This window comes from Myotis yumanensis, unplaced genomic scaffold (assembly GCF_028538775.1).
Source record: "Myotis yumanensis isolate MYYU_CA2020_CCGP unplaced genomic scaffold, mMyoYum1.0.hap1 SCAF_1, whole genome shotgun sequence".
NCBI classification, from domain to species: Eukaryota; Metazoa; Chordata; class Mammalia; order Chiroptera; family Vespertilionidae; genus Myotis; species Myotis yumanensis.
The window spans coordinates 24474115-24501486 of NW_027223752.1; the positions used below are offsets into that span (position 1 = coordinate 24474115).

Below are 27372 nucleotides of genomic sequence, written 5' to 3' on the forward strand. Positions count from 1 at the left end.
AACATTGATCAGCTGCCTTCTGCACACCTCCTACTGGGGATGTGCCCGCAACCAAGGTACATGCCCTTGACCGGAATCGAACCTGGGACCTTTCAGTCCGCAGGCCGATGCTCTATCCACTGAGCCAAACCGGCTAGGGCGATAGTAACTTTTTAAGAGTCTCATGCTCTACCGACTGAGCTAGCCGGGCTTAGGAACTGAAGGAAGGTTCCTTTTACCATGTTTTTAGGTTAAACTCTTTTTAAAAAAATATATATTTTAATGATTTTTTACAGAGAGGAAGGGAGAGGGATAGAGAGTTAGAAACATTGATGAGAGAGAAACATCGATCAGCTGCCTCCTGCACACCCCCTACTGGGATGTGCCCCCAACCAAGGTACATGTCCTTGACTGGAATCGAACCCGGGACCCTTCAGTCCAAAGGCCGACGCTCTATCCACTGAGCCAAACCAGTTAGGGCGGTTAAACTCTTTTGATTCTTGCATTTCTTATATAAAGCTGTCTACTTTACTATGCAATAATGCCCCCTTCAATACTACTTTGAAACCCTTCTTAAAGGCCTATGGTCTTAGTCATCTTAATTACCCTGTCTCAATTTCCTATTTCCTATTTCCACTGCGTTGGAAGTGGGGTTCTTGGGGTGCCCCTGGAATAATCATTTCCAGAGACCCCCATGGGAGGATGAGATATGGTAGAAAGCTTTATTTCTATGGAATTGCTTCCCTCGGTTTCTAAAATCCCATTTTCCTTAGTCCAGTCATAGAAGAATTGTAGCTGGAGTTTCAGTAAAGGTAGAAGCAAAGCCAATGTCCAGAGTTTCCTTTCAATGTTGGAGCAGGGTCCAATTTCGCCTCAGGGTAGTTACAGTCTATTAGTCCATTGTGGGTGGGGTCCCTATGGCTGTGGGCCATATGGGCAAATGCAGAGAAGTAGTAGCAAAAGAACCCCACAAGCCAGAAGACAAGTTTCCTTGAGAAAACTTGTCTCCTGAGATCAAAAATTTCTTTGTTTAGGGGTTAAGTATCCCAAATCTTCAAGGGCTTGCAGTGGCCATGCCCATTCTGATCAACAACCTTTTCCCCTGGTATGATTGCCTGTCACCCCAACTTTACCCGGCATGCATCTATCTTCCCTTTGTCCAGTCCTCTTTCCCAGTGATTTGCAGGGAACTTGCCTATAATGTCTGGCCTTCCCTTTGCTCCTTTTCTATTATTAATAACTAGCTAATTTCAACGGTATCATTGTTGTACTTCTTTTTATCTTAATAACTAGAGCCCAGTGCACGAAATTCGTGCACGGAAGTAGGGGCTCCCTCAGCCCGGCCTGCACCCTCTCACAATCTGGGACCACTGGCTCCTAACTGCTCACTTGCCTGCCTGCCTGATCGCCCCTAACCGCCTCTGCCTGCCGGCCTGATCATTCCTAACTGCTCTCCCTTACCAGCCTGATCGCCCTTAACCGCTCTCACCTGCTGGCCTAATCACCCCTAACCACCTCTGCATCAGACCCCGCCACCGTGGCTTTGTCTGGAAGATGTCCAGTCTTTCCAGTCTAATTAGCATATTAACCTTTTATTAGTATAGATTTCTTCCTTATCTAGGTGCATGTTGTAAAATAAGGTATCATCCGAGTACTAAATAATTGTAATCAGATTAGATTATAAAGAAAACAAATATTTGCAGCAAAACTTTATAGACAGGCTAAATTTGTCAAATCTAGTGGAGAAGAGGTCTTCCTGTTAATACAATGTAGTGTGTATTATGTCTGGACACTGATTCACACCCCATTTCTGGGGTCTGTTGTTTTTTTGTTTTATTTGTTTAGTGAATTGTTTGGGGTAGTTCAGTGAAACCTATTTTCTCCTATAGTGTGCAGTCACTTCTCAGAGGATGCAGCCTTGGGTATGTGCAGTCTTTTTTTTTTTTTGATTAAGGTATTATATATGTGTCCTTATCTCCCCATTGCCCCCACAACCTCCCACTCATGCCCTCACCCTTCATCCCCCACCCCCCAGTGCCTATGTCCATTGGTTAGGCTTATAGACATGCATACAAGTCCTTTGGTTGATCTCTCCCCTTTACCCCCACCCTCCCCTAGGTTTATCAGTCTGAGGTTTGACGGTCTGATCGATATACTTCTCTGTCCCTGCATTAAAAAACTGCGGTACATCTACACAATGGAATACTGTGCTTTGATATATGGGCAGTCTTTCAGGCTACCAGGGATGATTGTGGGTTTAGCTGGATTCTCCCTGTCTAGTTTCCTGATTTCCCAATTAAACCTCTGGCTAGTCTGAGTCTGTTGATATCTAGTTTTTAGCTTCTCTGCTAATTGCTAGCTTAATGTTCTTTTTTATTTTCATTTTTGACAGTCTGATTCAATTAGACTTGGGTGTGTTTTTTTTCTGGGGTAGGGTGTTATCAGTCTTTGGGGGCATTCTCTGATCCCAGGAGGGTTCTTCTTAGCTGTCTTTTCCCTTGATTTTCTCTATTAAAATTATAGCTGATCTGTCATTTCACTGGTTGCTACTAGTACTATGGAAATTACCAGCCTCTCAAATGTTCACCCCCAAGATCTCCATTGTTTTTGATATCAGCCTTAGGCATGAATTTCCTAATGCTCTGTTACAAAGAAAGTCAGTTCTTCTCAGTTTATAAGACCATTTCTCTTTCTCACCAGAGCCTCTGCATCACTGCAGTGGAGTGGAGTTCAGGGACTGTAACCTGCTTCCCACTGGAGGACACTACAGCTCTTCAAATGTGGTGCTGGTGTGGAAGGTGGTCTCTGACCTTTTCAACTTGCCCTTTCTCTTATGGAACCTTCACTGTAGATCTACTGTGCCTACAAGTGGGGCCTGTTGAAGGAAGGGAACCTCAGTCCTTTGGCTGTGCTTGTCTGAAATAGAGCTTCTGCAACACTGACCAGGGGCTCTACTGCTCTGAGGGTGAATCTGTAGCCTCAGACTAGGGGTTGGCATAGAGTAAGCCTGTCTTCTTGGCTATACCTGGCTGGAGTGGTTTCAGTCACATTGCGCTGGGGAAGGAGCTATGGGAACGGGTTGTAGCTCAGATGCCACAGACTCTCATTCTCACCAAGATTTAATAGATTTTTTAAAATAAATGTTTCTCCATTTGTTCTGTGCCCTTAGGATAATTTCCAGATGCGTTAAATGATTTTTATTATTTAAATGATTTTTACCAGTTGAATGGTCATTTTGTTGCGAATAGGGTCTTTTAAGCTCCTTACACTGCCATTCTGGAAGTCTTGCTCTCTGGGAGAAATAGTGTATTGGTTAGAAAAAAATATCCACCGTGAATCACAGAGAGTCAAAAAGATGGAAAATATAGTAAGCGCACATCACTTAATGGTGTCAATAGATTCTCTGACTTTACGTGAAACAGCATACTAGTATAATGAAATCAGTTTAACCATAGGCTAATTGCTATAAGTAGGAGTAAGTTCCCATAGCATCTCATCAGCATTATAACAAAACATGTTGAAAAAAAATGATAGTATTTGAGGGCCTACTGTACAGAAAAGTTTGTAAAAGCTATATGGGACATAGTGAAAAGGTCTGAAGTTCTAATATGTATGTAATTGGAATCCTAAAATCCAAAGAGAGAGTGGAACAGAAGCAATATTTGAAGAGAATAGACAGCAATCCACATAATTAAGAAGTTCTGAGAACCCCAAGCAGGACAAATACAGTGAAAATCACAACCAGATATATCACATTAAAATTAGTAAAACCAAAGAGAAAGAGAAAAACCTCAAATGCATTTAGAAGAGGAAGTAGACACATTACCTTAAAAGATCAAAATGGAAACTTTCTGATATCTTCAAAGCACTAAAAGAAAGTAATTGCCAACCTAGATCCATACTCATTAAAAATATCCTCTAAAAGTGAAGGTGAAGTAAAGATATTTCTGGACAACAAAAACTGATAAATTCAGTTTCAATAGAACTGCACTAAGGAAAATACTAAAGGTAATTTTTTTGAAGGTGTAAGGGAGAACAAAAATCAGCAGGGAATGAAGATAATAATGTAAATGTAAATGTATTTTACTACCAATGAACTATAAACTTAAAAATGGCTAAGGTGGTGAATTTTGTGTTATGTGCATTTTTCCATAATAAAAAAAGAAAAATAATAATAATCTATTTATTAACTCAGTAGACATACAAAGGGATAGCTTTAAGGGATGTTTCTTTAATCAGCCACTCAAGATTCAGACAAAGCAAAACCATGTGCTCTCTATACCAATGAGAATTCAAGACATGGCTCCAACCCAATTTCAAACCATCCAGTCACAATGCCACCTGTTGAGTTCTATGTATGGTAAAGTTAAAATTAAATAAGATTTAAAATGGAAATGAAAAACTCAGTCACACTGACCTCATTTCAGGTGTTCAATAGGTATATATGGCTAACACTGATATAAAACATCACTGCTGAAAGCTGAAAGTGCTACTGGACAATGCTAATCTAGAACAACCACTAATTAATATCAATATAATGACTTGATATTCTCTATAATTTTATTTATTTTTTGTTAATCCTCACCAGAGGATATTTTTTCCATTGATTTTTATTGAGAGTAGAAGGGAGGGAGGGAGAAGGAGAGAGAGAAACATCGCTGTGAGAGACATCAATTGGTTGCCTCCCGCATGTACCCTGACTGGGGCTGAGATCAAACCTGCAACCCAGGTAGGTGCCCTTGACTGAGACTTTTGGTAGTTAGTTTATGTGTGCCACGAGAAGAACTTTATTGGACCTTTAAAGCTACACTGAAAAAAAAAAATAACCAATGAAACATATTTAGCCACATTGCTCCTAAAAAAATGTATTGTCCTATTTATTTTTATTGAGAACAAAAAGTTTTTTTGCACTCAAGTAAAATTTATGCAATTTACTTTTAAAATTAAAAGAGAGACAATATACATAATCAACATTAGGAAGAAGAAGGGGCTCTAGCCCTAGCCAGCCGGTTTGGCTCAGTGGATAGAGCATTGGCTTGCGAACCAAAGGGTCCCGGGTTCAATTCTGGTCAAGGGCATGTACCTTGGTTGCAGGCTCCTCCCCAGCCCAGGCCCTGGTCAGGGCATGTACAGGAGGCAACCAATCAATGTGTTTCTCTCACATCAATGTTTCTTTTTGCCTTTCCCTCTCCTCTACTCTCTCTAACAATCAATGGAGCCCTAGCTGGTTTGGTTCAGTGGAAAGAGCATCAGCCTGTGGACTGAAGGGTCTCAGGTTGGATTCCTCGTCAAGGGCACATGCCCTTGTGGGCTCGATCCCCAGGGGGGTGTATGCAGGAGGCAGCCAATCAATGATTCTCTCTCATCATTGATGTTTCTATCTCTCTCTCCTCCTTTCCTCTCTGAAATCAATAAAAATATATTTTAAAAAATCAATGGAAAAATATTCTTGGGTGAGGATTAAAAAAAAAAAGAAGGGGCTCTACCTATAGATACAAAGGAGAAGAAAAATTTGGTGGCCAGTGTGGGTAAGTGGTTAGAGTGTTGGCCTGCACACTGAAAATTGCTGTTCTATAATAATGCACAGCCATAATATTATGTGACATTTAGTTTCTCCTCCTCACTATGTTATTAGAAATAAAATGTTTCTTTAGTTGAACCATGTAATTTATCTTAGTCCTGTCAGCTGCCACATCAAAATTGGTAAGACACAGGTGTATATCATTCATTGATACCTGCTTTGGCCTATCATATGTCATAGCAGATATATATCCACAGGTTGTTCTACCACCATGAAAAGCAGTCCTAAATACCATTCTGCTTCAAGTAGGGCAGTTTTGTCCTATTTATATGCAAATGTTCTCCTCTTAAAGTGCCTACTTTAGTTAAACATCAGAGTTGCAGAGTTACAATAGTCCAATAGAGTGAGAAAAATTAAGAAAACACAAGTGTACTTTGGGATTTGTGTGCCAGGGTCAGAATTTCCCTAGTGTGCTGCTGGGGTCTAGATGTTAATTACATGTTCCCTTGTGTTTTAAGTTAAACAATCTGAAGAAATGTGTATTTAAAGTGTTCCTCATAGTGAACATTATGGCTAATGAAACAGAAGTTAATATTTTATTTCTTCACAAAGAGATGAATGTATTTAATTAATTGAACATTATTTTCTGTACTTTGCTTAAGCTTAGTATTATGTTTCATTAAAAAGTACAAGGAAATTGTAGTTGTATGAAGCAGATATGTTCTTATAGGATTTATGGAGAAATAATTATTTTTAATCATTGAGAAGTCTGAGGAACCTATTATTTGAAATTAATATTCTTTGTGCATCTCTGCTTCATTTGGCAAACAAGTGATAATAGTACATGTGGTCAAAATTGGTTTGATAGAAAAGAAAGAAGGTTATATTTTTAAAGGAAGGATATTTGTGATGTGTTTACTACAGTCTTCTATGTGACTGATCCCTAACTAATTGTTTGAAACATTTTTTAAATATTATTAATATGAGTTTTTGCATGGGTTAAAAAATAATCGACTCACAGATTTCAGTATATATTCTAGATTTAACCAACAGTGACTTAAAAAAAAAAGTTTTAAATAGGATGATTCCCGTGGCCTAATTTAGCTACCTGTAGGAATATTTTGGGACTACCCTACTTGTTTTGATTGACTTGAGTTCTTTTATTTGAAGAGACTTGCCTTAGTTCTCTTAACTGTGGAAAATTGATTAGTTATCCTCTCAGTATCAGTTCATAAAGCACCTAAATTATACCAAAATGAATGAGTTCATCAAAACATGCAAGAATATGTCAAGCTAATTTCCCAATAGAAGTGAGTGGGGCATGTCTTAATTAAGAATCTGAGACTTTCAGGTGAAATCTTATTAAATCTGTTAGTTTTTTTGTTTACTCAGTAAAAGCAAAACTTTATATTTAGCTTTTAGTGTGGGAAATAGAACTGCTCTAGGTATTTTATGCAATAGTTATTTATATTATTGGCAGAGCTGACCCTGCCTAGGCTTCCAAGAAAGTAGAGATTCACTAGAGAACAAAATAAAGTATGTCTCTATGACCTCGTTGGCCAGGAGCAAAAGGCTAAATTAGCAAGTATATGGTCCCTGCCTCACTTCCACATGCTGTATCTCTCTACACTGCGTCTAATTTGGCCTCAAAACCTAGCTCAAGGGAATGCTGCGCTTTTGGTTTTGCAGCCTCCATGAAATAGGAGAATATATTAGCAGGAGGTGGGGAGAGAGGCCTGCTATTGGGTCAGACACAACAGTGCCAGTAATCAGGTTTCCTTTAGTTGAGAAAGAACTCTGCCTTGTATTTTTCATAGCCCTCGAACCCAGCCTGTGCCTCTAGTTGACACTCAGTGAATGCTGGTTGAATTAATGTTAACCCTAATATCACATTTATAAATACATGTCCATCCGTTAGTAACATTATATTCATTGTGTAGTTTTTTGTTTGTTTGTTTGTGTTTTTTTTGGCTGGGATTTTTTTAAAGCTTCCCATCTATTTTAGTTTAGTTAAAACTAAATAATCTATAAATGCAATTAACTGGCCACATGGGAATTAAAATGTTCCATCATGCTGGAAAATAGTTTAATTTCACTACCAAAAATGTAAACAAAATGTTACTGTTTTGTCCTGTGCAAGAGTCAGCCACCTTCCTCACTGGGTATTTGCATCTCATTTTGGATATAATGTCCCTGTTCTCCATCAGTGTTTTCATCTTGTTCCTGCTTTAAGGACGTCATATTTTGGGCTGGAATTAGTCTAATCCTTGTTCACAGAGTTAGTATTAAGGATAATTACTTGAATTATATTTCAAATGGTGTCCTGCTTGAGGCTTGTTTGCTATTTACTAGCTTTATTTTAGTTCTTTGCTTTTTTGTTGTTTATGTCCCTGTTTTTGTTCTTGTAAAGAACTGAGCTTTCAAACCTCAGAGGGAAGGTAGGGGAGGGTGGGAGTTAGGGCGAGAGATCAACCAAAGGACGTGTATGCATGCATATAAGCATAACCAATGGACACAGACACCAGGGGGGTGAGGGCAGGAGCAAGGGCGGCGGGCAATATGGGGATAAGGACACATATGTAATACCTTAATCAATAAAGAAAGGGAAAAAAAAGAATTGAGCTTTATATGCCTATATGCTTTAAGCAGCATTTTTGTCTTAGTGTATCATTTTGATGCACTCAGATAGTTGCTGCTTTTCACTGTACTGAGTTTCTAGAAACTGTACTGTAAAATAGATCATTCTATTGTGGTTTGTATGTTTTTATATGAGAAATACTGTAATTAAGAATTGTGTTTCCAACTGAGGAGTTTTCACCAAACAGTATGCTTAAAATGAACTTGTCACCAAAGATAAGATGTAAAAACTCAATCTCTATAATAATTGAAATGGAAAATTCTTCATTTTCAGTAAAATGAGGATAATACAAACTCACGTAATTTTACAGTGTACATGTTTACTCTAGTATACTAAAATATGTGTGTATATCTACAACCATTCCATTAGATATATTCAGTGTGTCTAAAAATGACAGGCTAGCTATTATAAACATTATAATAGCTAATATTTTCCCCTAGAATTTAGAAGGGGGGCTTTCTCAGATATTATTAAACTGTTTGGGAAAATTGAACAAGTGACTTCTTCACTAATTTTTCATTAGTAAATAGAGGCTTTACAAATGATTGTATTTCTATATCGCTTGGCCCTAATTTGGGATTATTGTTTTCAAACATTGCAGAATCAGATTATTTTGAAATTTTACAAAAGGCTTTATTTGTGAATGTTTGGGAGAGGTGTCTTATTTATTAACAAGAGATTTTCTTGTTAATTTTTTCCCTCTTCCCCATTCGCAACCCCCTTTTCCTACTAACCCCAATATTAAGGGCTCTTTAGTCAAGAAAGAAGGCATTAAAGGGCATCAGAGTGCAGGAGGGTTAGCCACACTCTTGCCTTGGTGGAGGGTGGTGTGTGTGAGTTCTGTGATTGGCTGGCGTGGGCATTCATTTTTGATCTCTGTTGTCTCTCTTCTCTGTACCTCCTCTTTCTCTCTCTCTTTCTCTTTATTACTTTTAGTAGCAACTGTTGAATTATCTTCTTTTTTGTTCCCTTAGCCACCACCTAATGATGTTAGCTCAGGGCTCTTTTTTTTTGAGAAAAAAAAATCATTGTTATAAAACATGATATAACCAGATAAAAACACTGGGAAATAGATGTAAATATAGATTAGGCTGTATAAATTTGGAAGAGAGACAAAATTTGAGATGGATAAGAAAGAATTGCTCATATATATCACGTTTATTAAAAATAACTTTATGTGCCTGTCTCCCTAACCAAGCTGTGTGGTTCTCTGGAGTAGTAGAATGCAGAACCATGCCGTCTTACTCATCTTCGGGTCTCAGCCCCTTGGATGTTGCTCAGTGCAGTAAACATGTATTGGACTGAATGGAAACATACCTGTAGTTTCTTCAGAAAGACTGACAAGGGTTTTTTTTCTTTTCCTTTCGAGTCTCTTAAATGCCGTTGGTCCTTATCTGTTATAAGCCAGCTTCATTGAGTTTGATTGCTGAAATTGAATTCAGATAAGAGAAGAATTGGTTCTAAAAGTCCATTCCTGCTTTAAAAGGATGGTCTTCAATTATTTTTAATGTCATCATAATATTTAAATATCCTAGTGTTAGCATAATGTCCTTTGAGAATTAATCTTTCTCAAACACGGATCTGGTCATGCTATTCTCTTACTGAAAAACCCTTTGAAAGCTTACAGTGGATTAGCATCCCCCAACCCAATTTCTGACCTTATTTTCTAATGTCTTTTTAGCCCTCTTGAACTATGACTCTTTACAAACAGCCACTGTGGCTCTCATTCATGCTATCATGTCTTGCTTTAGTTTTGTGGTGGGATTGAATGAGATAATTGTTTAAAACATTACATAATTCATTGCACTACTCAAGTACTCAATATATTTCAGTAGTAGCTGTAATTTTTTATTAATTATTATTATTATTAGCTCCTTTTCATTTAAATCTCGGCTCATATAGCACCTCCTAGGAGAATCCCTCCCTAGCCACACTGTAGAATATAGACCTCTTCAGGTAACTGTCTATCACATTTTAGCACCCAGGACTATCAATGTTGTAATTTAGCTGTGAATAGCTCCCATTTAGATGATTAGCTTCTTTGGTGTTGAAGCCAGGTCTTATTAACCTTTCCATATGTGCCTAACACAGAGGGTTTGTTGGGGGGGAAAATGGATAGCTCTTATGATTACTGCTTGTTAATAAAGTTAATTTACAACACAGTGGTAAAACTTTTAAGTAAGGGAAGGAGGGTAAACCACTATCACGAGGGTTTTCTGATCTCATTTTAGAATCTGTCACATAAATAAGTGCACAGTTCTCAATTTACTGTTGTGTTTGCATGGACAGAGGAGTGACTCATCTCTTCCAGGCTGCATTGAATTCAGCAAACTGAGCAAAGTGAACCTGTTGCTAAGAAAATGAAGCTTGTTTTCGAGGCATTATTTTGTATCCTTGCCATAATGTCAAACCATAACATTAATCAAGAGAGAAACTTTATTTAAGCCATAGTTCAGGAATAATGCAATCTGGAACTGAACAATCTGCCATTAGCCTGAGGGAGTTGGTAAATGCTTCCAGTCTCCATTTGTAGGTGTCTTAGTACAGTGCAGATGATATTTATTGTTTGTTCAGCTCGCAGCATCATCTTAGCCTCCCGAACCCCATCTTATTTGGACACATGACCTTGTCATGTTAACTTTGTCATCCCAGTATTTGGAAACTAAGGTGCAAGAAGAGCAGCTTCTGGGCCACATTGTAAGCACTTATTTCTCAATTTGTCACTCCCTTCCAAAGCTTTACAATAGTGCCTTAATGTTAATGATTACAATATTATTTTACTTGTATGAAATGTTATATAAAAGCAGTGTCCTCTCATTTTTAAAGTTAAAAGTAGATCTACATGCCCAGTATGGCTCAGTTGGTCAGGGCACATACCCAGGTTGAGAGTTTGATACCTGGTTGGTGCACCTAGGAGGCAGCCCATAGATGTTTCTCTCTCACATTGATCTCTCTCTCCCTCTCGCTCTCTCTTCACCTCTCTAAAATCAATAAAAAATTTTTAAACATTAGATCTGCACCTATTCTATTCAAATTAAAAATATGTATGAATCATGATGATTTAGTGAAAGTTCTAAATGTATTATTGACCAACTCTGGTTTAGGATAGCTAGATTTTTAAGAGCTTGGGTTATATTCTGGATTAGATAAATATTTCAAATAAATTTCAGTTTATTTAAAAATCTATCCTACAGTGATTCATGTAAACTTGAGATAAGTCCATCAACTTATAACAGTACTAGAGGCCCAATGCACAAAATTCATGCAAGAGTAGGCCTTCCTTCCCCTGGATGCTGGCATCGGCTTCCCTCTGGCAACTAGTACCCGGGCTTCCCTCCAGCACCTGGGACCTGGTCTTCCCTCTGGCTGCTGGCAGGCACCCAGGATCCAGGCTTCCCTCACAGCCCAGCTTCGTCCAGAAGGTTGTTGGTCTAATTAGCATATTATGCTTTTATTATTATAGACTAGAGGCCCGGTGCACGAAATTTGTGCATGGGGGGGGGAGGGGGAGGGAGGGATGGGGGGGTCCCTCAGCCCGACCTGCACCCTCTCCAATCCAGGAGCCCTCAGGGGATGTCCTACTGACAGCTTAGGCCTGCTCCCCGTGGTTCTCTGCTCCCTGCGGGGCCTGCCTGCTCCATACCATGGCGACGGGCAAGCAGGCCCTGTTGGGTGCTGCCTGCGGGTCCAGCGATGAGCAAGCAGGCCCTGCTGGGCATTGCCTGTTGGGCCGCACTTGCCTGCTCGGGGATCCCCGCGGTGACCCGCCAGCAGGCCCTGCCGGGTGCTGCCTGTGGGCCACGCTTGCCTGCTCACGGATTGCCGGGGTGGCCCGCCAGCAGGCCCTGCTGGGTGATTGCCTGCTCCGGGTCGCCACAGCAATGCCTGCTGGGCTCATGTTGCCAGGATGACGCCACCAGCATCCTGCCCCGGCTGCTATGGGCGCCGCCATCTTTGTTGTGGAGTGATGGTTAATTTGCATATTACTCCTTTTATTAGATAGGACTAGAGGCTCGGTGCATGAAAATTCATTCACTGGAGGGGGGGTCCCTTAGCCCGGCCTGCCCCCTCTCACAGTCTGGGAGGCCTTAGGGGCAGGAGGTGACTTGGCAATCAGTGGAAGGTGACACCCCATCACACCTCTGCTGCTGCCACTGCCGACAGCGCAAGCCTCGGCCGGCCCTGGTTACCTGTGCCTCGGGCCAGCCCTGGGCGACTGGGGGGCTGAGGGGACTGGGGGTCTCTGGAGGCAGGCATGTGGAGAGGGCCCAACCTTGCTGTGTGTATGCTGCCCCGGTGGGGCTGAGGGGCTGGGTGCTGCCATCTTGTGGCTGTGGGCACTGCCATCTTTGAGGGTGTGGCAGTCAATTAGCATATTCCCTCCTTATTGGCTGTGGGCACCACCATATTTGAGGGCAGGGCAGTCAATTAGCATATTTCCTCCTTATTCGTTGTGGGCGCCACCATCTTTGTGATGGTGTGAGAGTCAATTAGCATATTCCCTTTTTATTTGATAGTATGTTGATTTAGTTTGAAGTCCCTTTATTTAGAGCCTTTTAACTGTACTCTGAAATACAGTGTAATTTGTACTGTTTGTCATCATGCTCATTTTTTTGTATGAATTTTTACTTAACAAAATTTTAGGAAGTGAAATATTACATGATTGCTATGATAATCTGAAAACATTGATATTTAGTTGGGCAAAATCCTGTCTTATTAAAATAATGCACATTGCTGTTCTCATCAATAAGGTCTTCTATCTATTTTATTGGTGTTCATTTGGACAATACATATTTCCCTGTTTTGGATAATGAAGTAGTTGGAAAAAGAAAATCTATCTATATAAAGCCTAAGTGACCACTGCAACTGAATGGACGACCGAACAGGCTGTGTGAAGCGACCTGGCTGGCAAAGGGGTAGTGAGGGACGACCAAACAACAGAGCAGTAGGCTGAGTGGGGCGACCCGGCCAGCAGGGGGTTTAGTGAGGGGCGATCAAACGACTGAGCAGCAGGCTGCATGGGGCCACCAGACTGGCAGTGAGGGGCGACCAAACGACTGAACAGCAGGCTGTGTGGGGCCACCAGGTAGGGGTGGGTGAGTTTGGGATGATCAGGCCAGCAGGCAGAGGCAGTTAGGGGTGATCAGGCTGGCAGGGGAGCAGTTAGGGGTGACCAGGCTGGCAGGGGGCGGTCAGGGAGGGGTGACCAATCCGGCAGGCAGAGGCAGTTAGAGGTGATCAGGCTGGCAGGGAGGCAGTTAGGGGTGATTAGGCAGGTAGGCAGGTGAGCAGTTAGGGGCCAGTGGCCCAGGATTGTGAGAGGGATGTCTGACTGCCGGGCCTAAACTGGCAGTCAGACATCCCCCGAGGGGTCCCGGATTGTGGAGGGTGCAGGCTGGGCTGAGGGGATGTCCCCGCCCCCGTGCACAAATTTCATGCACCGGGCCTCTAGTATTTTTATAAAAAATTATTTTCAACTAATGTGATTATAAAATATACAGAAAAGGACTCATAGCCTGGCTGGTGTGGCTCAGTTGGTTGAGCTTCATCCCATGCACCTAGATGTCAGCTGTTTGATTCTCAGTTAGGGCACATGCCCAGGTTTCGGGCTCAGTCCCCAATAGAGGGCATGTAGATGGCAACCAGTTGATGTTTTTCTCTCATTGATGTTTCTGTCTCTCTCCCTCTTCCTCTTTTTGAAATCAATTTAAAAATCCTATATAATAAAGAGATAATCTGCAAATTAACCCTCACGCCCTAACAAGATGGCTGCCTATGACCAGGCTGGCAGGGGGGTTAGTGAGGAATGACCAAATGACTGGACAAGCAGGCTGCGTGGGGCAACCAGGCCAGCAGGGGGTTTAGAGACGGATGTCCAAACGACTGAACAGCAGGCTGCGTGGGGCGATCAGGCCAGCGGGGGTGCCATGAGGGGTGACCAGGCTTGCAAGGAGGGGCTAGTTGGGGGTGACCAGGCCAGCAGGGGGTACAGATGGGGGTGACCAGGCTGGCAGGGGAGGCAGTAAGGGGCAACTAGGCCAGCAGAGGGGGCCAATTGGGGATGATCAGGCTGGCGGGGGGGGGTGGTGGTGTGCAGTTGGGGGCGGCCAGGCCGGCAGGGGGCAGTAGGGGGTGATTAGGCTGTCAGGGGGGGCAGTGAGGGGCAACCAGGCCATTAGGGGGTGAAGTTAGGGGTGATCAGACCAGCAGAGGGGGGCAGGTGGGGGTGACCAGGCTGGCAGGGGCAGCAGTAAGGGGTGACCAGGTCAGCAGGAGGGGCAGTTATGAGTGACCAGGCTGGCATGGAGGGGGCAGTTGGGGGCAACCTGGCCAGCAGTGGTGGCCAGTTAAGGGTGACCTGGTCAGCAGGGGGGGCAGTTAGGGGCGATCAGGCCAGCATGCAGAGGCAGTGAGGGACGATCGGGGGGGGGGGGACTGTTAGGGGCGACCAGGTAGGCAGACAGGTGAGTGATTAGGAGCCAGCAGTCCAGGATTGTGAGAGGGATGTCCGACTGCCGGTTTAGGCCCAATTCCTGGGATCGGGCCTAAACCGGCAGTCTGACATCCCCCGAGGGGTCCCAGATTACAGGCTGGGTTGAGGGACATGCCCCTCCAGTGCACGGATTTTGTGCACCGGGCCTCTAGTATCTATATAAAAAAAGAAAAGGACACTTTTCTAGATTGGTTGCTAATGAAATTTAATGCAGATGATTCCAATTTCAGTGACATTAGAGACTCTTGTTTGATATATTATGCATCCAATTTTGACAAGAATATGTACCTAATATTTCACCTGCTTTATTTCTAGAATTTAACACGTGAATTGGACACCAAGGAAAAACAGCAACTACAGATGTTGGATCAACTTAAGGAGATCCAGAATCACTTTGAGACGTGTGATGCCAAGCTCAAGCAATCTGACCACCAGATCTCCGAGCTGACGCACCATGCTGAGGATGCAACCAAGCAGGCTGAGCAGTACCTCCTAGAGTTCCAGCAGTCAGAGGCCCTGAGGCAGGAGGCAGAGAAGAGGAGAGAGGAGCTGAAACTGAAAGCTCAGGATTCCATTAGGCAGTGGAAGCTGAAGCATAAGAAGTTAGAGCGAGCAATGGAGAAACAATCTGAAACTCTGGATCAACTGACAGACAAGAATAATCAGGTATAAACGCCAAATTCCTAAGGAATTATTTTTGCTGTGACCAACCATTCATTCATCTGTCCTGTGAACAAACACTTATGCGCCATGTTGTGCATATAATCTATCAAGATGTCCTTGATAGAAGAGTGTTTATGGCTTGACTCTTTCAAGGTAAAGAGTGATTTTGTTTCGTTTTTTAATCTTTTTAAAGCCTTTTTTTATTCCATGGATTTTCAGAGTTGGCCCTTAAAATAAATCTAACCCCTCCTCCAGTTTAATTTTTAGTTCCTTACATTGAAATCATTGCTTAATACTCATGTGTAAGAAAATCACAAAATCTTTCTTAAGAATTATGTGACTTTTCACCCAAGGCATATATCTTAGAATTTCATTTATTGGTATTCTTCAACTTAAGTATTTGTTAAAAAGAAGCATTTAAAAATGCAGTAGTTACTACTTGACCATTTTGTGGCAGCCACTATAATGGGTTTAGTTAGATGACTGATATTGATAATCTCACTGAATGAATAGTATTTTCAGATCACAAGCCTCTTTAAGACCCTGCTTTTGTGCCCTTTTGATAGCAATGAAAAGCATTTCACTGATCTATGTATGCATTTCACATCATCTTTTCTCTTGCATAATCAGTTACTTTAAATGGATTTTATGCTCCTATGTTGATTTTCCAGTATATCTTTGGGTTGAATTAAACCCAGATGTTTATAAGATAACTAGAAAAGGTGCCCCACCTCCCGCCATGCAAGGAGGCACCCACGGGAGTCAGGCTGGACTGGCGCCTCAGGTAGCTGGGACCCACGCCTGACTCACACAGCACCGGGCTGCCGCGGGAGTCAGACCAGACCGGCACCACGGGCAGCCAGGACCCATGCCTGACTTCTACCCCAGGCCCTCCCTGCCCTTCTGCCTATGTCCGCTCCGGGGCTGCCCAAGCTGCCATGGTGGCTCTAGCAGGCCCCCCTGTGTCTGTCTCCATCTCCGCTCTGGGCCTTACCTGCGCACACAACCTCCTCCTGTCTGATGGTGACCTGTTACGGCATCCAGGGCTAATTTGCATATTACCTCTTTATATGTATAGATAAGCAGGAAAGTCATGATTTGATTTTTATCCATGTTTAGTCTTGGTTTATTATTTCTTCTTTGTCATTTATCACTTGTCAAGAACTATGAACATTCTAGAATAATCATCATTTGGATAAGTTGACTTTCTTTAAAAAGAAAACGAAATGTGAGACATTTACATTCGTGAAATCAATTGTCAGCACATAAGAGTGACAGGTCTTTGTTTCAGATGAGCTGTCATGGAAAAGATATTTTACCTCTTACATAGGAGTTTCTCAGACCTATAGACAATGGAGGAAGTGATCGCTTGGCCCTCACTGTGGATGCTTGCTTTCCAATTTAACCCAGCGGGCTCATTCTGGGTGGACCAGTTGCCCAGACGTAAACAGCTCTAAAGCTTTTAGACTTGAATCTGAACTGATTTGATTCCAGGAAATTGCTCAACCTTGATTATTCTGCTGTCAGCCTGGTCTGGCAACTGGTTCAGTGAGCCTGCCTATAAGGGAGGTTGTTAGGGGGAACAGTGGTTGGGGGGGATTGATTAATTGAGAACCATCTGGGGATTTTACTTAATTAGAGGAAATTTAGAAGAGTCCATGCCATCAGACAGTATCCTAATCCATGGTGCTGAGAGTTTTCTAGATTGAGCTTTTCAGAATATTAAAGATGGTTAAACAATCATTTTTCAGATACTCCTGATATAATTATTTTTTATCACTTAGCATTGCTAATGATAAGCAAAGAAGTAGTTTTAAAGTGATTGCCATAGTTAGGGTAGTATCACAATTATCACAGCAGGCATTGTAATTTCCACTTTAAAAGCCTTAAAATTAATGCAGCATGTTACAGTTAGAGCAATGGTTAATCAAGGAAGAAAGGGTAACATATATTTCACGGCAAATGCATGTGTCCAGTAAATCTATGTTGTGGAAATACATTGTAAATAATTTTGGGGAAAAGTGTTTTTATACATCTTACTGAATAATAGCACTAATGAGAATTTGATTCTTAATACAATCTCAAAGCCATCTTAAGGCATTAGTAATACAGCCTACTCCTTTTTTTTTTAGGACTAATTATTTTCAAAAAGTGCCTCCAGGGTATATTTGGAAGTGTATATTAAAATAAAAATGATACTGGTTGACAAGTAAAACACATTATGGTTTAAAGAATAAATTAATTGTTTAATAAGTAGCTTTGTTGAGCCATTTTATATGGTCAAAAGATATAATTTTTGGATTTTAAAAATAGTTCTGTGCATACTTCCATATCTTTTAACAGAATAATTTATTTTCTGCTTTAAGATTTTCCAGTTAAAAATACATTAGAAGGGCCCTAGCCAGATTGCTCAGTTAGTTGGCTTGTTGTTCTGTACACCAAAGGTTGTGGGTTAGATTCCTGGTCAGGGTACATACCTAGGTTGCAGATTCGATCCTACTTGGGGCATGTACTGGAGGCAGCTAATCAGTGTTTTTCTCTCTCTCATGGATTTTTCTCTCTCTTTTTATCCCTTCCTCTTTCTATCTAAACATATCCCCTGGTTAAGATGAAAAAAACCCAACCTTTATTAAAAATTACGTTAGAAGGCTAAAAGCTTTTATTTTCCTAAATATTGCTCTGTGCTCTGATTTATTTGCTTCTTTTTTTTTTGCTTTTTACATTTTTGGAATCTTGGTTGACTGCTATATATATATATATATATATATATATATATATAATCTTAAAAACTACTTAATTACTGAAGGATATGGAATATCAGTCAAATGGCACATCATTGCAGAAACAAACAGAAATCAGATTGTATACTTTCCTTTCAAAGACAATGGCATGGATGTATACATCAGGGAATCATGGTGTTCTTTAGGATATGTAGATGAATGTGTATTGGAAGACCTAAAATTCTATAGATACATATAATCTCATAAGTTGTGACGTTTTTGTTCTTATTAATTAATTAATTTAAAATTATAGTTGACATAAAATATATTAGTTTCAGGCCAAAAATAAGTATGAAACCTTTGTTTTACTTTTGAAGTGCTGTTTGAAGTCATTGGCTTTTATACATGCTTGGAAAATGCTAAAGAAAGAAAACAACTGATTCTGTTCATAACATATGCTTTTCTGAATGTTCCAAATTCATATATCTTTTTAACATCGATAATGGGAATCCTCTTAGGTTATGTGTGTGTGTGTATGTTTGTGTGTGTTTTCTGAATTGGTAGAATACTTGGCTTGCTCGTGTGTCTTGAGCTTTTTGTTTGATAATCTTTGACTTCAAGAATCTTATATTGTCATTTTACCTTCTGTGTATTGCTTTCATGCTGAGGAAAAACAAGAGCAATACGTAATAAATACTGTCTTTTAAAGTTTGAATTTTTCATGTCTAAAAAGTGAGAAGGATCAATGCTTAAGTGAGTACTTTTAAAATATGTAAGCAGTCCTATCAAATGCTATTAAGGAAAGGATAGATCACTGATATATATTGTAGGGCCAAAGTAGTTTACAGTTGTTCGTATGGAAAATTATACAATAATTAATGCATAAAAATATAAGAATAAACTCTGTTTTGTGTACTCACAACTGTAAGCCTACTTTTGCCCCACCCTGAATTAGCATAATTTAGCAATCTGCATGTTCCCTCACAGGCAAATAAATAACTTATTATTATTATTTTTAATTTCCTTGTCCACCTTTGTCATCAGGCCTTTGAGGAGTTCGCTCCTACTCCTATGTCCACCATGGTTTTAGACAGTCTCATTCTTTTGGCTTTACTCAGCCATTACAGTTCTTTCATAATCTTTACTTACGGCTGACCTTCTTTGGAAGCAGGGTTTTCTTGGTTAGAACATTCTCCCTATTGTTCTTGACTGCGATGTATTTTTCCATTATGTGTCACATTTCTCATGGATTTTTACACCTGACTTCCCCTCAACCTGTTTCATTACATGCAATTTTGGCCATTATCTTTGGCGACCTCAAAGTTTCAGTCATTAACCTATTTAATTCTGTATCTTCATACTTCACTAATTTCCTAATTTACCTTCAGACCACTCAGCAGCTAAGTTCTGTGACTAAAATTTGTTATCATTTGTAATTTTTGTATGTTCAGATCGCTAGTTCCAAAATTACAGTCTCTGATCTTACACATTTCCTCTTTCCCCCTTTCCTTTTTGAACCATTGGCATTTGATTTTCATCTTCCTGCATTCCTCTGGTTGTTCAGTCATTTCCTGCAATCAGTTTTTTCCCGTCAGACTGGACTTCTTAAAAAGCTATTCTGATGACATGCTCACTGGCATCTTTAATTTCTTCCTTCCACCTCACACATTTTACTGACCTGCAATCTCTAATCAACCCAGCTCTCTACTTTTTCCATCCCCACACAAAACTTACATAGAAATGTCAGTGGGCTCCTATAGTGGTCTTGGTTACTTCCCCACCCCAATCCATTCCATTCCATTCCATTCAGAAATTCATGTGGCCCAAGTACTAGGCATGCAAGCCTATTCTGATCAATAAATAAAGAATTCTCTATGAAGTCTGTTGGGGAGCTTTGGGTAAACATTTACTCGCTCTTAAAAATGATGCATGAGAAGAGAGCTTTTTTCCTTCTCTTGATGTTGTATTTGGCTGGAATGCCTGGAATGGCCGAAGCTGTCTTGCTATGGTCCTGAGAATGAAGCCTCACACAGAGAGGGTATTGCTGAGAGAAATGCAGAGAGGTGGACCTGAGATTTGACGTTCTGTGTCTGCAGCAGTCCTGTCTCGGGAGATGATAATAAATTACCTGGTGGTTTAAGCCAACTTGGATTGTAGTTTTTCTCTTATTCTCAGTAGCTGATGTGAAACAGCAATTCTAGGTGCTATTAGTGAAATAACCTAAATAGAGGATTGGCTAAATGGAGAAGTGGGGTGATGACAGGGAGGATCATACATTTCTAAAGGGAAAGTTGGCACGCTTTACTGTGCTATTGGAAGTAGTTGGTTTAACCATCAGAAGGCAAACCTTGGGGCATTGATGCTACGCCTCAGAGTGTGGTGTTAAGTGACCAGTAAGAAAACTTTAGGATGTTGGCGTATGTTGTGTACTTCTTGCTGCCTTCAGAAAGGTCCTATAAGAGAAAGACAAGTATGGGTTAAAACTGGTCTGTCTAAAAGCAGAGAGCTAAATTTTTGGTGTGGAGAAATTGAAAATCTGCAACCTGTAATCCAAATTTTCTGAGTATGATAATTTAGAGTCTTTTAGGGTTGGGAAAGTCAAATTATCTATCCATCCTGAAGTTAGTCCAAGCAAGAGAGGGAGGTCAGACACATAGCAGAAATGAATATGAAGTAAAAAAACAAACAAACAAAAAAAAACCAACAAGCCAGATTTCTTGGGCCCTTTTCAAGCACTTCTATACTTAAGCATTCCTGGCCACACAAAGAAGCCCCATGTCCTTTGTTTTGAGTTTCCTCAAGGTAAAGGCTATTCAACTGAGGACTCCTGGGAATGTCTAGAATATTGAGGTGGGTGGTTAAGACACTGACATTTTCAGACTCAGAGACAATGTCTAGACAATATCTAGAGCTGTGGCTACTAGCCAAGCAATTAATCAGAAACAAATGGATGAACTTAGTTTTTAGTACCTGTGTTGCCAAAAAAATTTCAGACTTGACTGTTACTTTTGTCATGAGGTGATGTGATGTGTGTGTGTGTGTGTGTGAAACCTGCAGAATTGTAGAGTAGCAGAGCCTGAGCTTTGAAAGATTCTTCCTGAACCACCCAATCAATTCCTGCTATGTGGGGAAAAAAAATATCCTCACTGTTTAAACCAACTTTAGGAAGACATGATAGTATTTTAAATCAAAGACATTTTACCTGCTTGAGCTTCGTCTTGAAAATATGATTTTTATCTTCGGGGCTGCACAGAAGTCTCTCAACTCATGGCCAGGGGGCTTTGTTACTTGTTCTAAAAATTAATCACTGTATTTAAGTCTCCTCCCCTTTTTCTGAGGTGGTATTAGTGTCCTTACAGCCATGACTTGGTTCTGTTCCTTTTTGTCTTCTCTAGTTGGTAAGTTGAGTGACCTCCCAAAGACATTTCACTCTTTGACTGGACCTGTCAATAGGATGAGATATCACTCCCATGATTATGTTATGTTAGATGGCACAGTTGACCTTAAGATAAGGAGATTATCTGAATGAGCCTAATCTAATCACAAGAGCCATTAAAAGCAGATAGAATTTTGTCTGTTGGGATAAGGCAGTGATGGCGAACCTTTTGAGCTCGGCATGCCAGCATTTTGAAAAACCCTAACTTAACTCTGGTGCCGTGTCACATATAGAAATTTTTTGATATTTGCAACCATAGTAAAACAAAGACTTATATTTTTGATATTTATTTTATATATTTAAATGCCATTTAATGAAGAAAAATCAACCAAAAAAATGAGTTTCCGTGTCACCTCTGACACGCATGTCATAGGTTCGCCATCACTGGGATAAGGGGAAGTTAGAGGGATTCAGAACTATGAGATTTATTGTGATATTGCTGGTGTCAGAGACAGAAGAGACCCTGAGCCAAGGAGATCAGATGACCTTTAGAAGTTAGAACAACCCTTGGCCCAAAGCTAGGAAGGAAACAGGAACCCAAGTTCACAGAACTAAATTCTGCCAATAATATGAATGAACTTGGAAGCGGATTCTTCCCCAAAGGCTCCAGACTAGAGTCCAGGTCAGCTGACACCTTGGTTTCAGCCCCAGGAGACTCCTAGCAGAATGCCTTGCCTGGAATTATGACCTATGGACAGTGAGGTAATAAATGGATATTGTTTCCAGCCACTGAATTTGTTGGAATTTGTTGGAATTTGTTGGAATTTGTTGGAATTTGTTACACTGCAGTAGAAAAACAATACATCTAGCCTTAGGCTTATCTGTATTTCCAGCCATTTTTCCTGCCTTACAATCTTTCCAAAGTGAACTCATTTATCTGTGTTCAGTGTTTGCAATCCAGAGACACTGACTTATCAGTTATTCCTCTTCACAGTTTTGATCACTCTCCTGCATGAATACCAAGGTTTCTCCTTGAACTTAAATCCCACCCCTGCTCTTTGTATCCCCTTTCCCACATGTGTTCACAGCTCTATGATGTAACTACTATGCTCTTTATAAAGATAATTTCCTTAAGGCCATAGAACTACTTATGACTGGACTGAGAAGCAAATTCAGTTCTCTGGCCAGAGCTCAACTGCTTAGTCACCCACCCACCTCCTTTATTGTTTCTCATGTCAGCTTCATTCTGTTTCTCCCTGTTTGAACTGAGGGATTTGAAGAAACTTCGCTTTTGAGTGATTCACTAATTTTATCATGGATTGTTTCACACTGATGTATTAAAATGTGAAGTGTCAAAATGTCTTGCAAGTATTGAGGCAGGATAGTAAGAGGCTAGAAAATTTCTTGGCAAAAGGAATTGGGATAGATAAACAGCAGTTTGCAGCCATCTAGTAAATCTAGGTGCCAAGCAGTTTGCAGCCATCTAGTAAATCCTATCTTCCCCAAACCAAGGACACTCAAGAGTAAATGCTTTGCACTTCTCCCCAACCAGAGGGTAAATAGCTTAAATCACCCTATTCAGGGAGACAGATAGCAGAAATCCAATTAGTGCCATTTGCCAATCACACCCAAGGACAAATGAAGTTAAGGGAATACATCTCATTTTGGCACATCAGCATAAAACTGATGAATATTCTATTGAGATCCTCCCTGAAGACCTCCCCTAAACGCCCAGCCTTTAAACCCCCACAAAAGTAAGGTCCCAGCTTGGGCTCTCCCTCCCTGGTGCACGCCCTCCCCATTCCCCTACTTCCTCCTTTTCTTTCCCCACAGGCCTGCATCTCCTAAACTCAAAGAAATCCCAGAGAAGCTTGCAACCAGTGCAGCATGGGCAGTAGCAGTTTATCCTGGACAAACCCCCTGTCCCTAAGGCCCTCTTTTTCTCAGACTTAGTGAGCCAAAGTCACCCATCCTAGGCTCATTCCCCCCTAGTACCTCTCCTGTTATTCTAGGCCCTTCTTTGTTCCACTGTCCTTAGTTTCAATAAATGTCCTCTAAAACTCACCTGGCCAGTCTGGTGCGGCTCTGTGATTGAGCATCTCAATTCCTTGTCAGGGCACATGCCTGGGTTGTAGGCTCAATCCCCAGTAGGGGGTGTGCAGGAGGCTGCCGATCAATGATTCTTATCATTGATGTTTCAGTCTTTCTCCCTCTCTCTTCCTCTCTGAAATCAATAAAAAATGTATTTAAAAAAATTTGCCTGGACTCTTGTTGTGAAATTTTTTCCTGTATGAAATCAAGAACCCACACACTACTGGCCAGCCCTATGCAGACCCACTAAGGGCCAGGACCTCTTTCCAGTAACAGTATTAGCATTTTAATTCATTATTTCAAATTCTGAAATGAGAATCTTAATTTTTTTTCTGGGTTTGAGCTATGGTGGGCATCAGTAAGCAGGTACAGATATTGTCCTTGGTGCCAGTGTTGGAGTTATGTTTGTGACATTTCTGCTTCCTTTGTTGCTGGCTCTTTTATTTACATTGATGATTAGTGAGAATTAGAAGGTCAGTTCTTGATCTCTGTCCCTCAGTGTATACCCTAACCCCCCTAAGGAGGCTGGCAGAGGGTGATGGCTGCCTGGTCTCTTGCCTTTTCTCTTGAGATCCTTTCTAACCTCTCCAATCTTAAATTAATCTCATTTCTACCTTTATGGGGGCCTCAAGACTCCTAGTTATGTACTGTTGTGTTTCTCATCACTATTGACATTATTTTATTAATAATGACTGATTATGCCATTACTTTTCTTAGATTGTATCTGTGTGCTTTCCTATATTATTTTCTATATCGGTTTGAGGTTTTTCCTTTTTAAAAGTATGGCATTGAAATGTAAATCATTGTTATTTTAAATAAACTACATTATTTCAACCTCTGATAAATTATAATAGGAGTCTTTTTCTTTCCCTATTCTTTGGATCAATTTTATCTTACATTTAAATATTTGTGTATGAGCAAGGATTGATATGTTTTGGTGATGAAAATCTGAGACATTTTAATGTGCTATTTCAGAATAATTGTATGTTTTCTCTTTGTCTAGGCTGAAATATTTAAAAAAAATCAAAAATAACAAATATTTTTCTTTGTGAATTAAATTTTATTTTGTTTTCTGGCACTGTCTATGGTTACTTTTATTCTATGGTGAATTTTATAGTAATTTTTTTTGGTTTTGTATTTTTAACCTGGTAGATCATAAAAGAAAAGGATGAATTGAAAAGCCAGCTTTATGTGGCGTTACAACAAATAGAGAACCTTCGAAAGGAATTGAACGAGGTCCTAACCAAGCGGGCCCTTCAGGAGGAGGAGCTTCACTGCAAGGAGCAGAAGCTAAGTGACGTGAAGGCTCATCAAGCTGACCTTGAACTAGAAGTCAAGGATTCCCTGGACACCATCCATAGGCTAGACACTGAAATCCAAAAGCAGAATAAGCTTCAGAGCCAACTGAAAGTGGAGAAAGCTCACCTGGAGGAAGAAATTGCAGAACTAAAGAAGAGCCAGGCCAAGGACAAGGCTCAGCTTCTGGAGATGCAAGAGGCCATCAAGAACTTGAGTGCCATCCGGGCAGACCTGGCTAATAAATTGGCCGAGGAACAGAGAGCCAGGAAGGAAGTGCTTAAGAACCTTTCTGACCTCAAGACACAGGCGGAATCTAGAGATGAAGAAACAACTACAATCATTACCCAGTTAAAGCTGGAACGAGACGTGCACCAGAGGGAGCTGGCAGATCTCACGTCCTCACTGGAGAATGTGAGAACTAAACACGAACAAAACGTCCAGGAGCTCATGAAGCACTTCAAGAAAGAGAAGAGTGAAGCTGAGAATCATATCAGGACACTTAAGGTACATGTGCTGAATTATCTGATGGTACTGAAGGAATTCTTCTGGTGGCTCATGAAGTTAATAAAGCGTAAACTTTTAGAGATCATTCTGTATCTCCAAGCACTGACGGGAAGCTGAAACTAACAATAAAGAGGCTTATCCATGGCTGTTTGGCCAGGTTGAAATGAGTTATAGCAGCCACCTGGGAGCACCTCTTTCGGAGCACTGAAGCCTTTTAAAAGGAACCATTAGCTATTTGGGGAGTTCAGAAAAAGGCAGAGGTGGCAGTAAGTTGTGGGTCTGAAACGTGCCCTCATTCAACATTTATGACCTCCTAAAATATAAAAGGCAAAGACTTACCAAGGCCATAGAAGCTATAACCACAGCCCTTATTAGTATGGTAACTAAAGTGGATAGCTTATGGGCTGTATAAACCTACGGCTTTTGAGATTTACCCTTCCTTTTCCAAATCAAAGGTGCCTAGGTAAATGCATAGTGGAGTTCTTGCATTTGGGGAAATGTTTCCAATTCTAATGGTATTAGCATTTCACCATGCAGCGGCTAAATAACTTTATAATACGATTGTCAGGAGTATGATAAATCTATCCCATTCTTTCTGCTTCATTTTTTTCTCTCCATGGTGCTTATCATCATATAGATTCCATATTATTTATTTTTTTAATCAGTCTTTATTGGAATGAACACTTGTCAGAGATATGAAGAAGAGCTGATCTTGAAAGTAAAAGATGGATTCTATATTGATTAATTAGCTGTGACAATCATAATAATAGTAGAAGACATATTTTAGCACTTACTTTGTGCCAATTATTACTATAAGAACTTTATATGTGTTAATTTAATATTCCTGCAGACTGTATGGTATTATTTTCTCTGTTCAGGAAATTGAGATATGGGAAGTTAAGTAACTTGCCCAAGGTGGAAAGTAGTTGAGGCAGCATTTAAACCCAGGTAAAGTGCCTATTTCTTAAGTACATTGCTGTACTGGAAAAGGTTTATTCTTAAGGATGTCTAGGTATGGACTTGGGAGACTAGGTGGATAACAAGGCTATTTGTCAAGATAGATAATACGGACAGAACAGATTTGGAGAGAACAATACAAAATCCATGTTGAGTTAGGAAGAAGGGAACTTAAGCCTAACCATGAAAGTCTAGGTAGAACAGTCATTACATAATAGGTTAGATGTTGAGGGGGACTTGAGATTAAAGTTAAATATTTACAGCCAGTAACTCATTGGTGGTCATTGAAATCATGGGATTTGGATGAGGTCATGCAAGGAGAAGGAAGAGGATGAAAACCCTAGAACATCAATGTTTAAGGGAAAAATTGAGAAAGATCTTTGGCAAATAAAAATAAAGGAACATATGAAGGAGAGGAGGAGAACCAGAAGAGAGTGGAAATTCAGGTAGAACATTTTAAGAAAGGTATAGTCAAGAGTGTCAAATGTGGCACACAGGCTAAAAGAAGAATTAAAAGAGAGTTTATTCTGTTTGTGAGAGATTGGTGGAGAAGGTCCATGAGGAGATGTGAGGAGGTCGGATAAAAAATAGAGTAGATAGCACTTAACAGGAGACAGGGCACGTCTTCCTCTGAAGGTTTTGAAAGAAACCAGTAAGATCGAGTAAGCTCATAGTCTGAGCTTATTGATGTGAATGCTAACCAGTCTCTTTCCTCCCTCTGAAGTAGAGCAGGGCAGCAGGGCAGTAAGTAATTTATGAGTGGCGAGACATAAACTGCTCTGAAGACTGGTAGAAACTGCATGAGACTAGTCTGGGAGCATGTCATGCACTGATGTAGCTAACATTGGTGAAGAAGTATCATGAGCAAAGGAATGATAGTGGAAGTATAGGAATCTACAACTGTAGGTTGCTTATTTGGTCAGGAATTTTTATGTTAGTGTTTAGATTTTCAGAGTTAAAGCCCAAGGTGTGATAATGCAATTGGTTCTGTTGTGGGATGTGGATGAAGGTGATTGTAATACAACAGGTCAGATAACTTTGATATTAGTTTGTTGGATAGATATTTGGGTATTTATGATGCTATTGTGAAGGCATCAATTGATCACATGCCAGAAAGGATGACTTGTCAAT

General features: G+C 40.5%; 1 protein-coding gene across 3 annotated transcripts in view; it reads left to right on the forward strand.

The window, feature by feature from the left end:
* Nucleotides 1-27372, forward strand: part of CEP128 (centrosomal protein 128) — a 345267-nt gene that overhangs the window by 116343 nt on the left and 201552 nt on the right. For all 3 annotated transcript variants that reach the window (XM_070415562.1, XM_070415572.1, XM_070415580.1), the window contains 2 exons: nucleotides 14947-15297; nucleotides 24634-25284. In XM_070415562.1, the coding sequence (XP_070271663.1) occupies nucleotides 14947-15297; nucleotides 24634-25284 (1002 nt within the window). The remainder of the gene's footprint in view (nucleotides 1-14946; nucleotides 15298-24633; nucleotides 25285-27372) is intronic.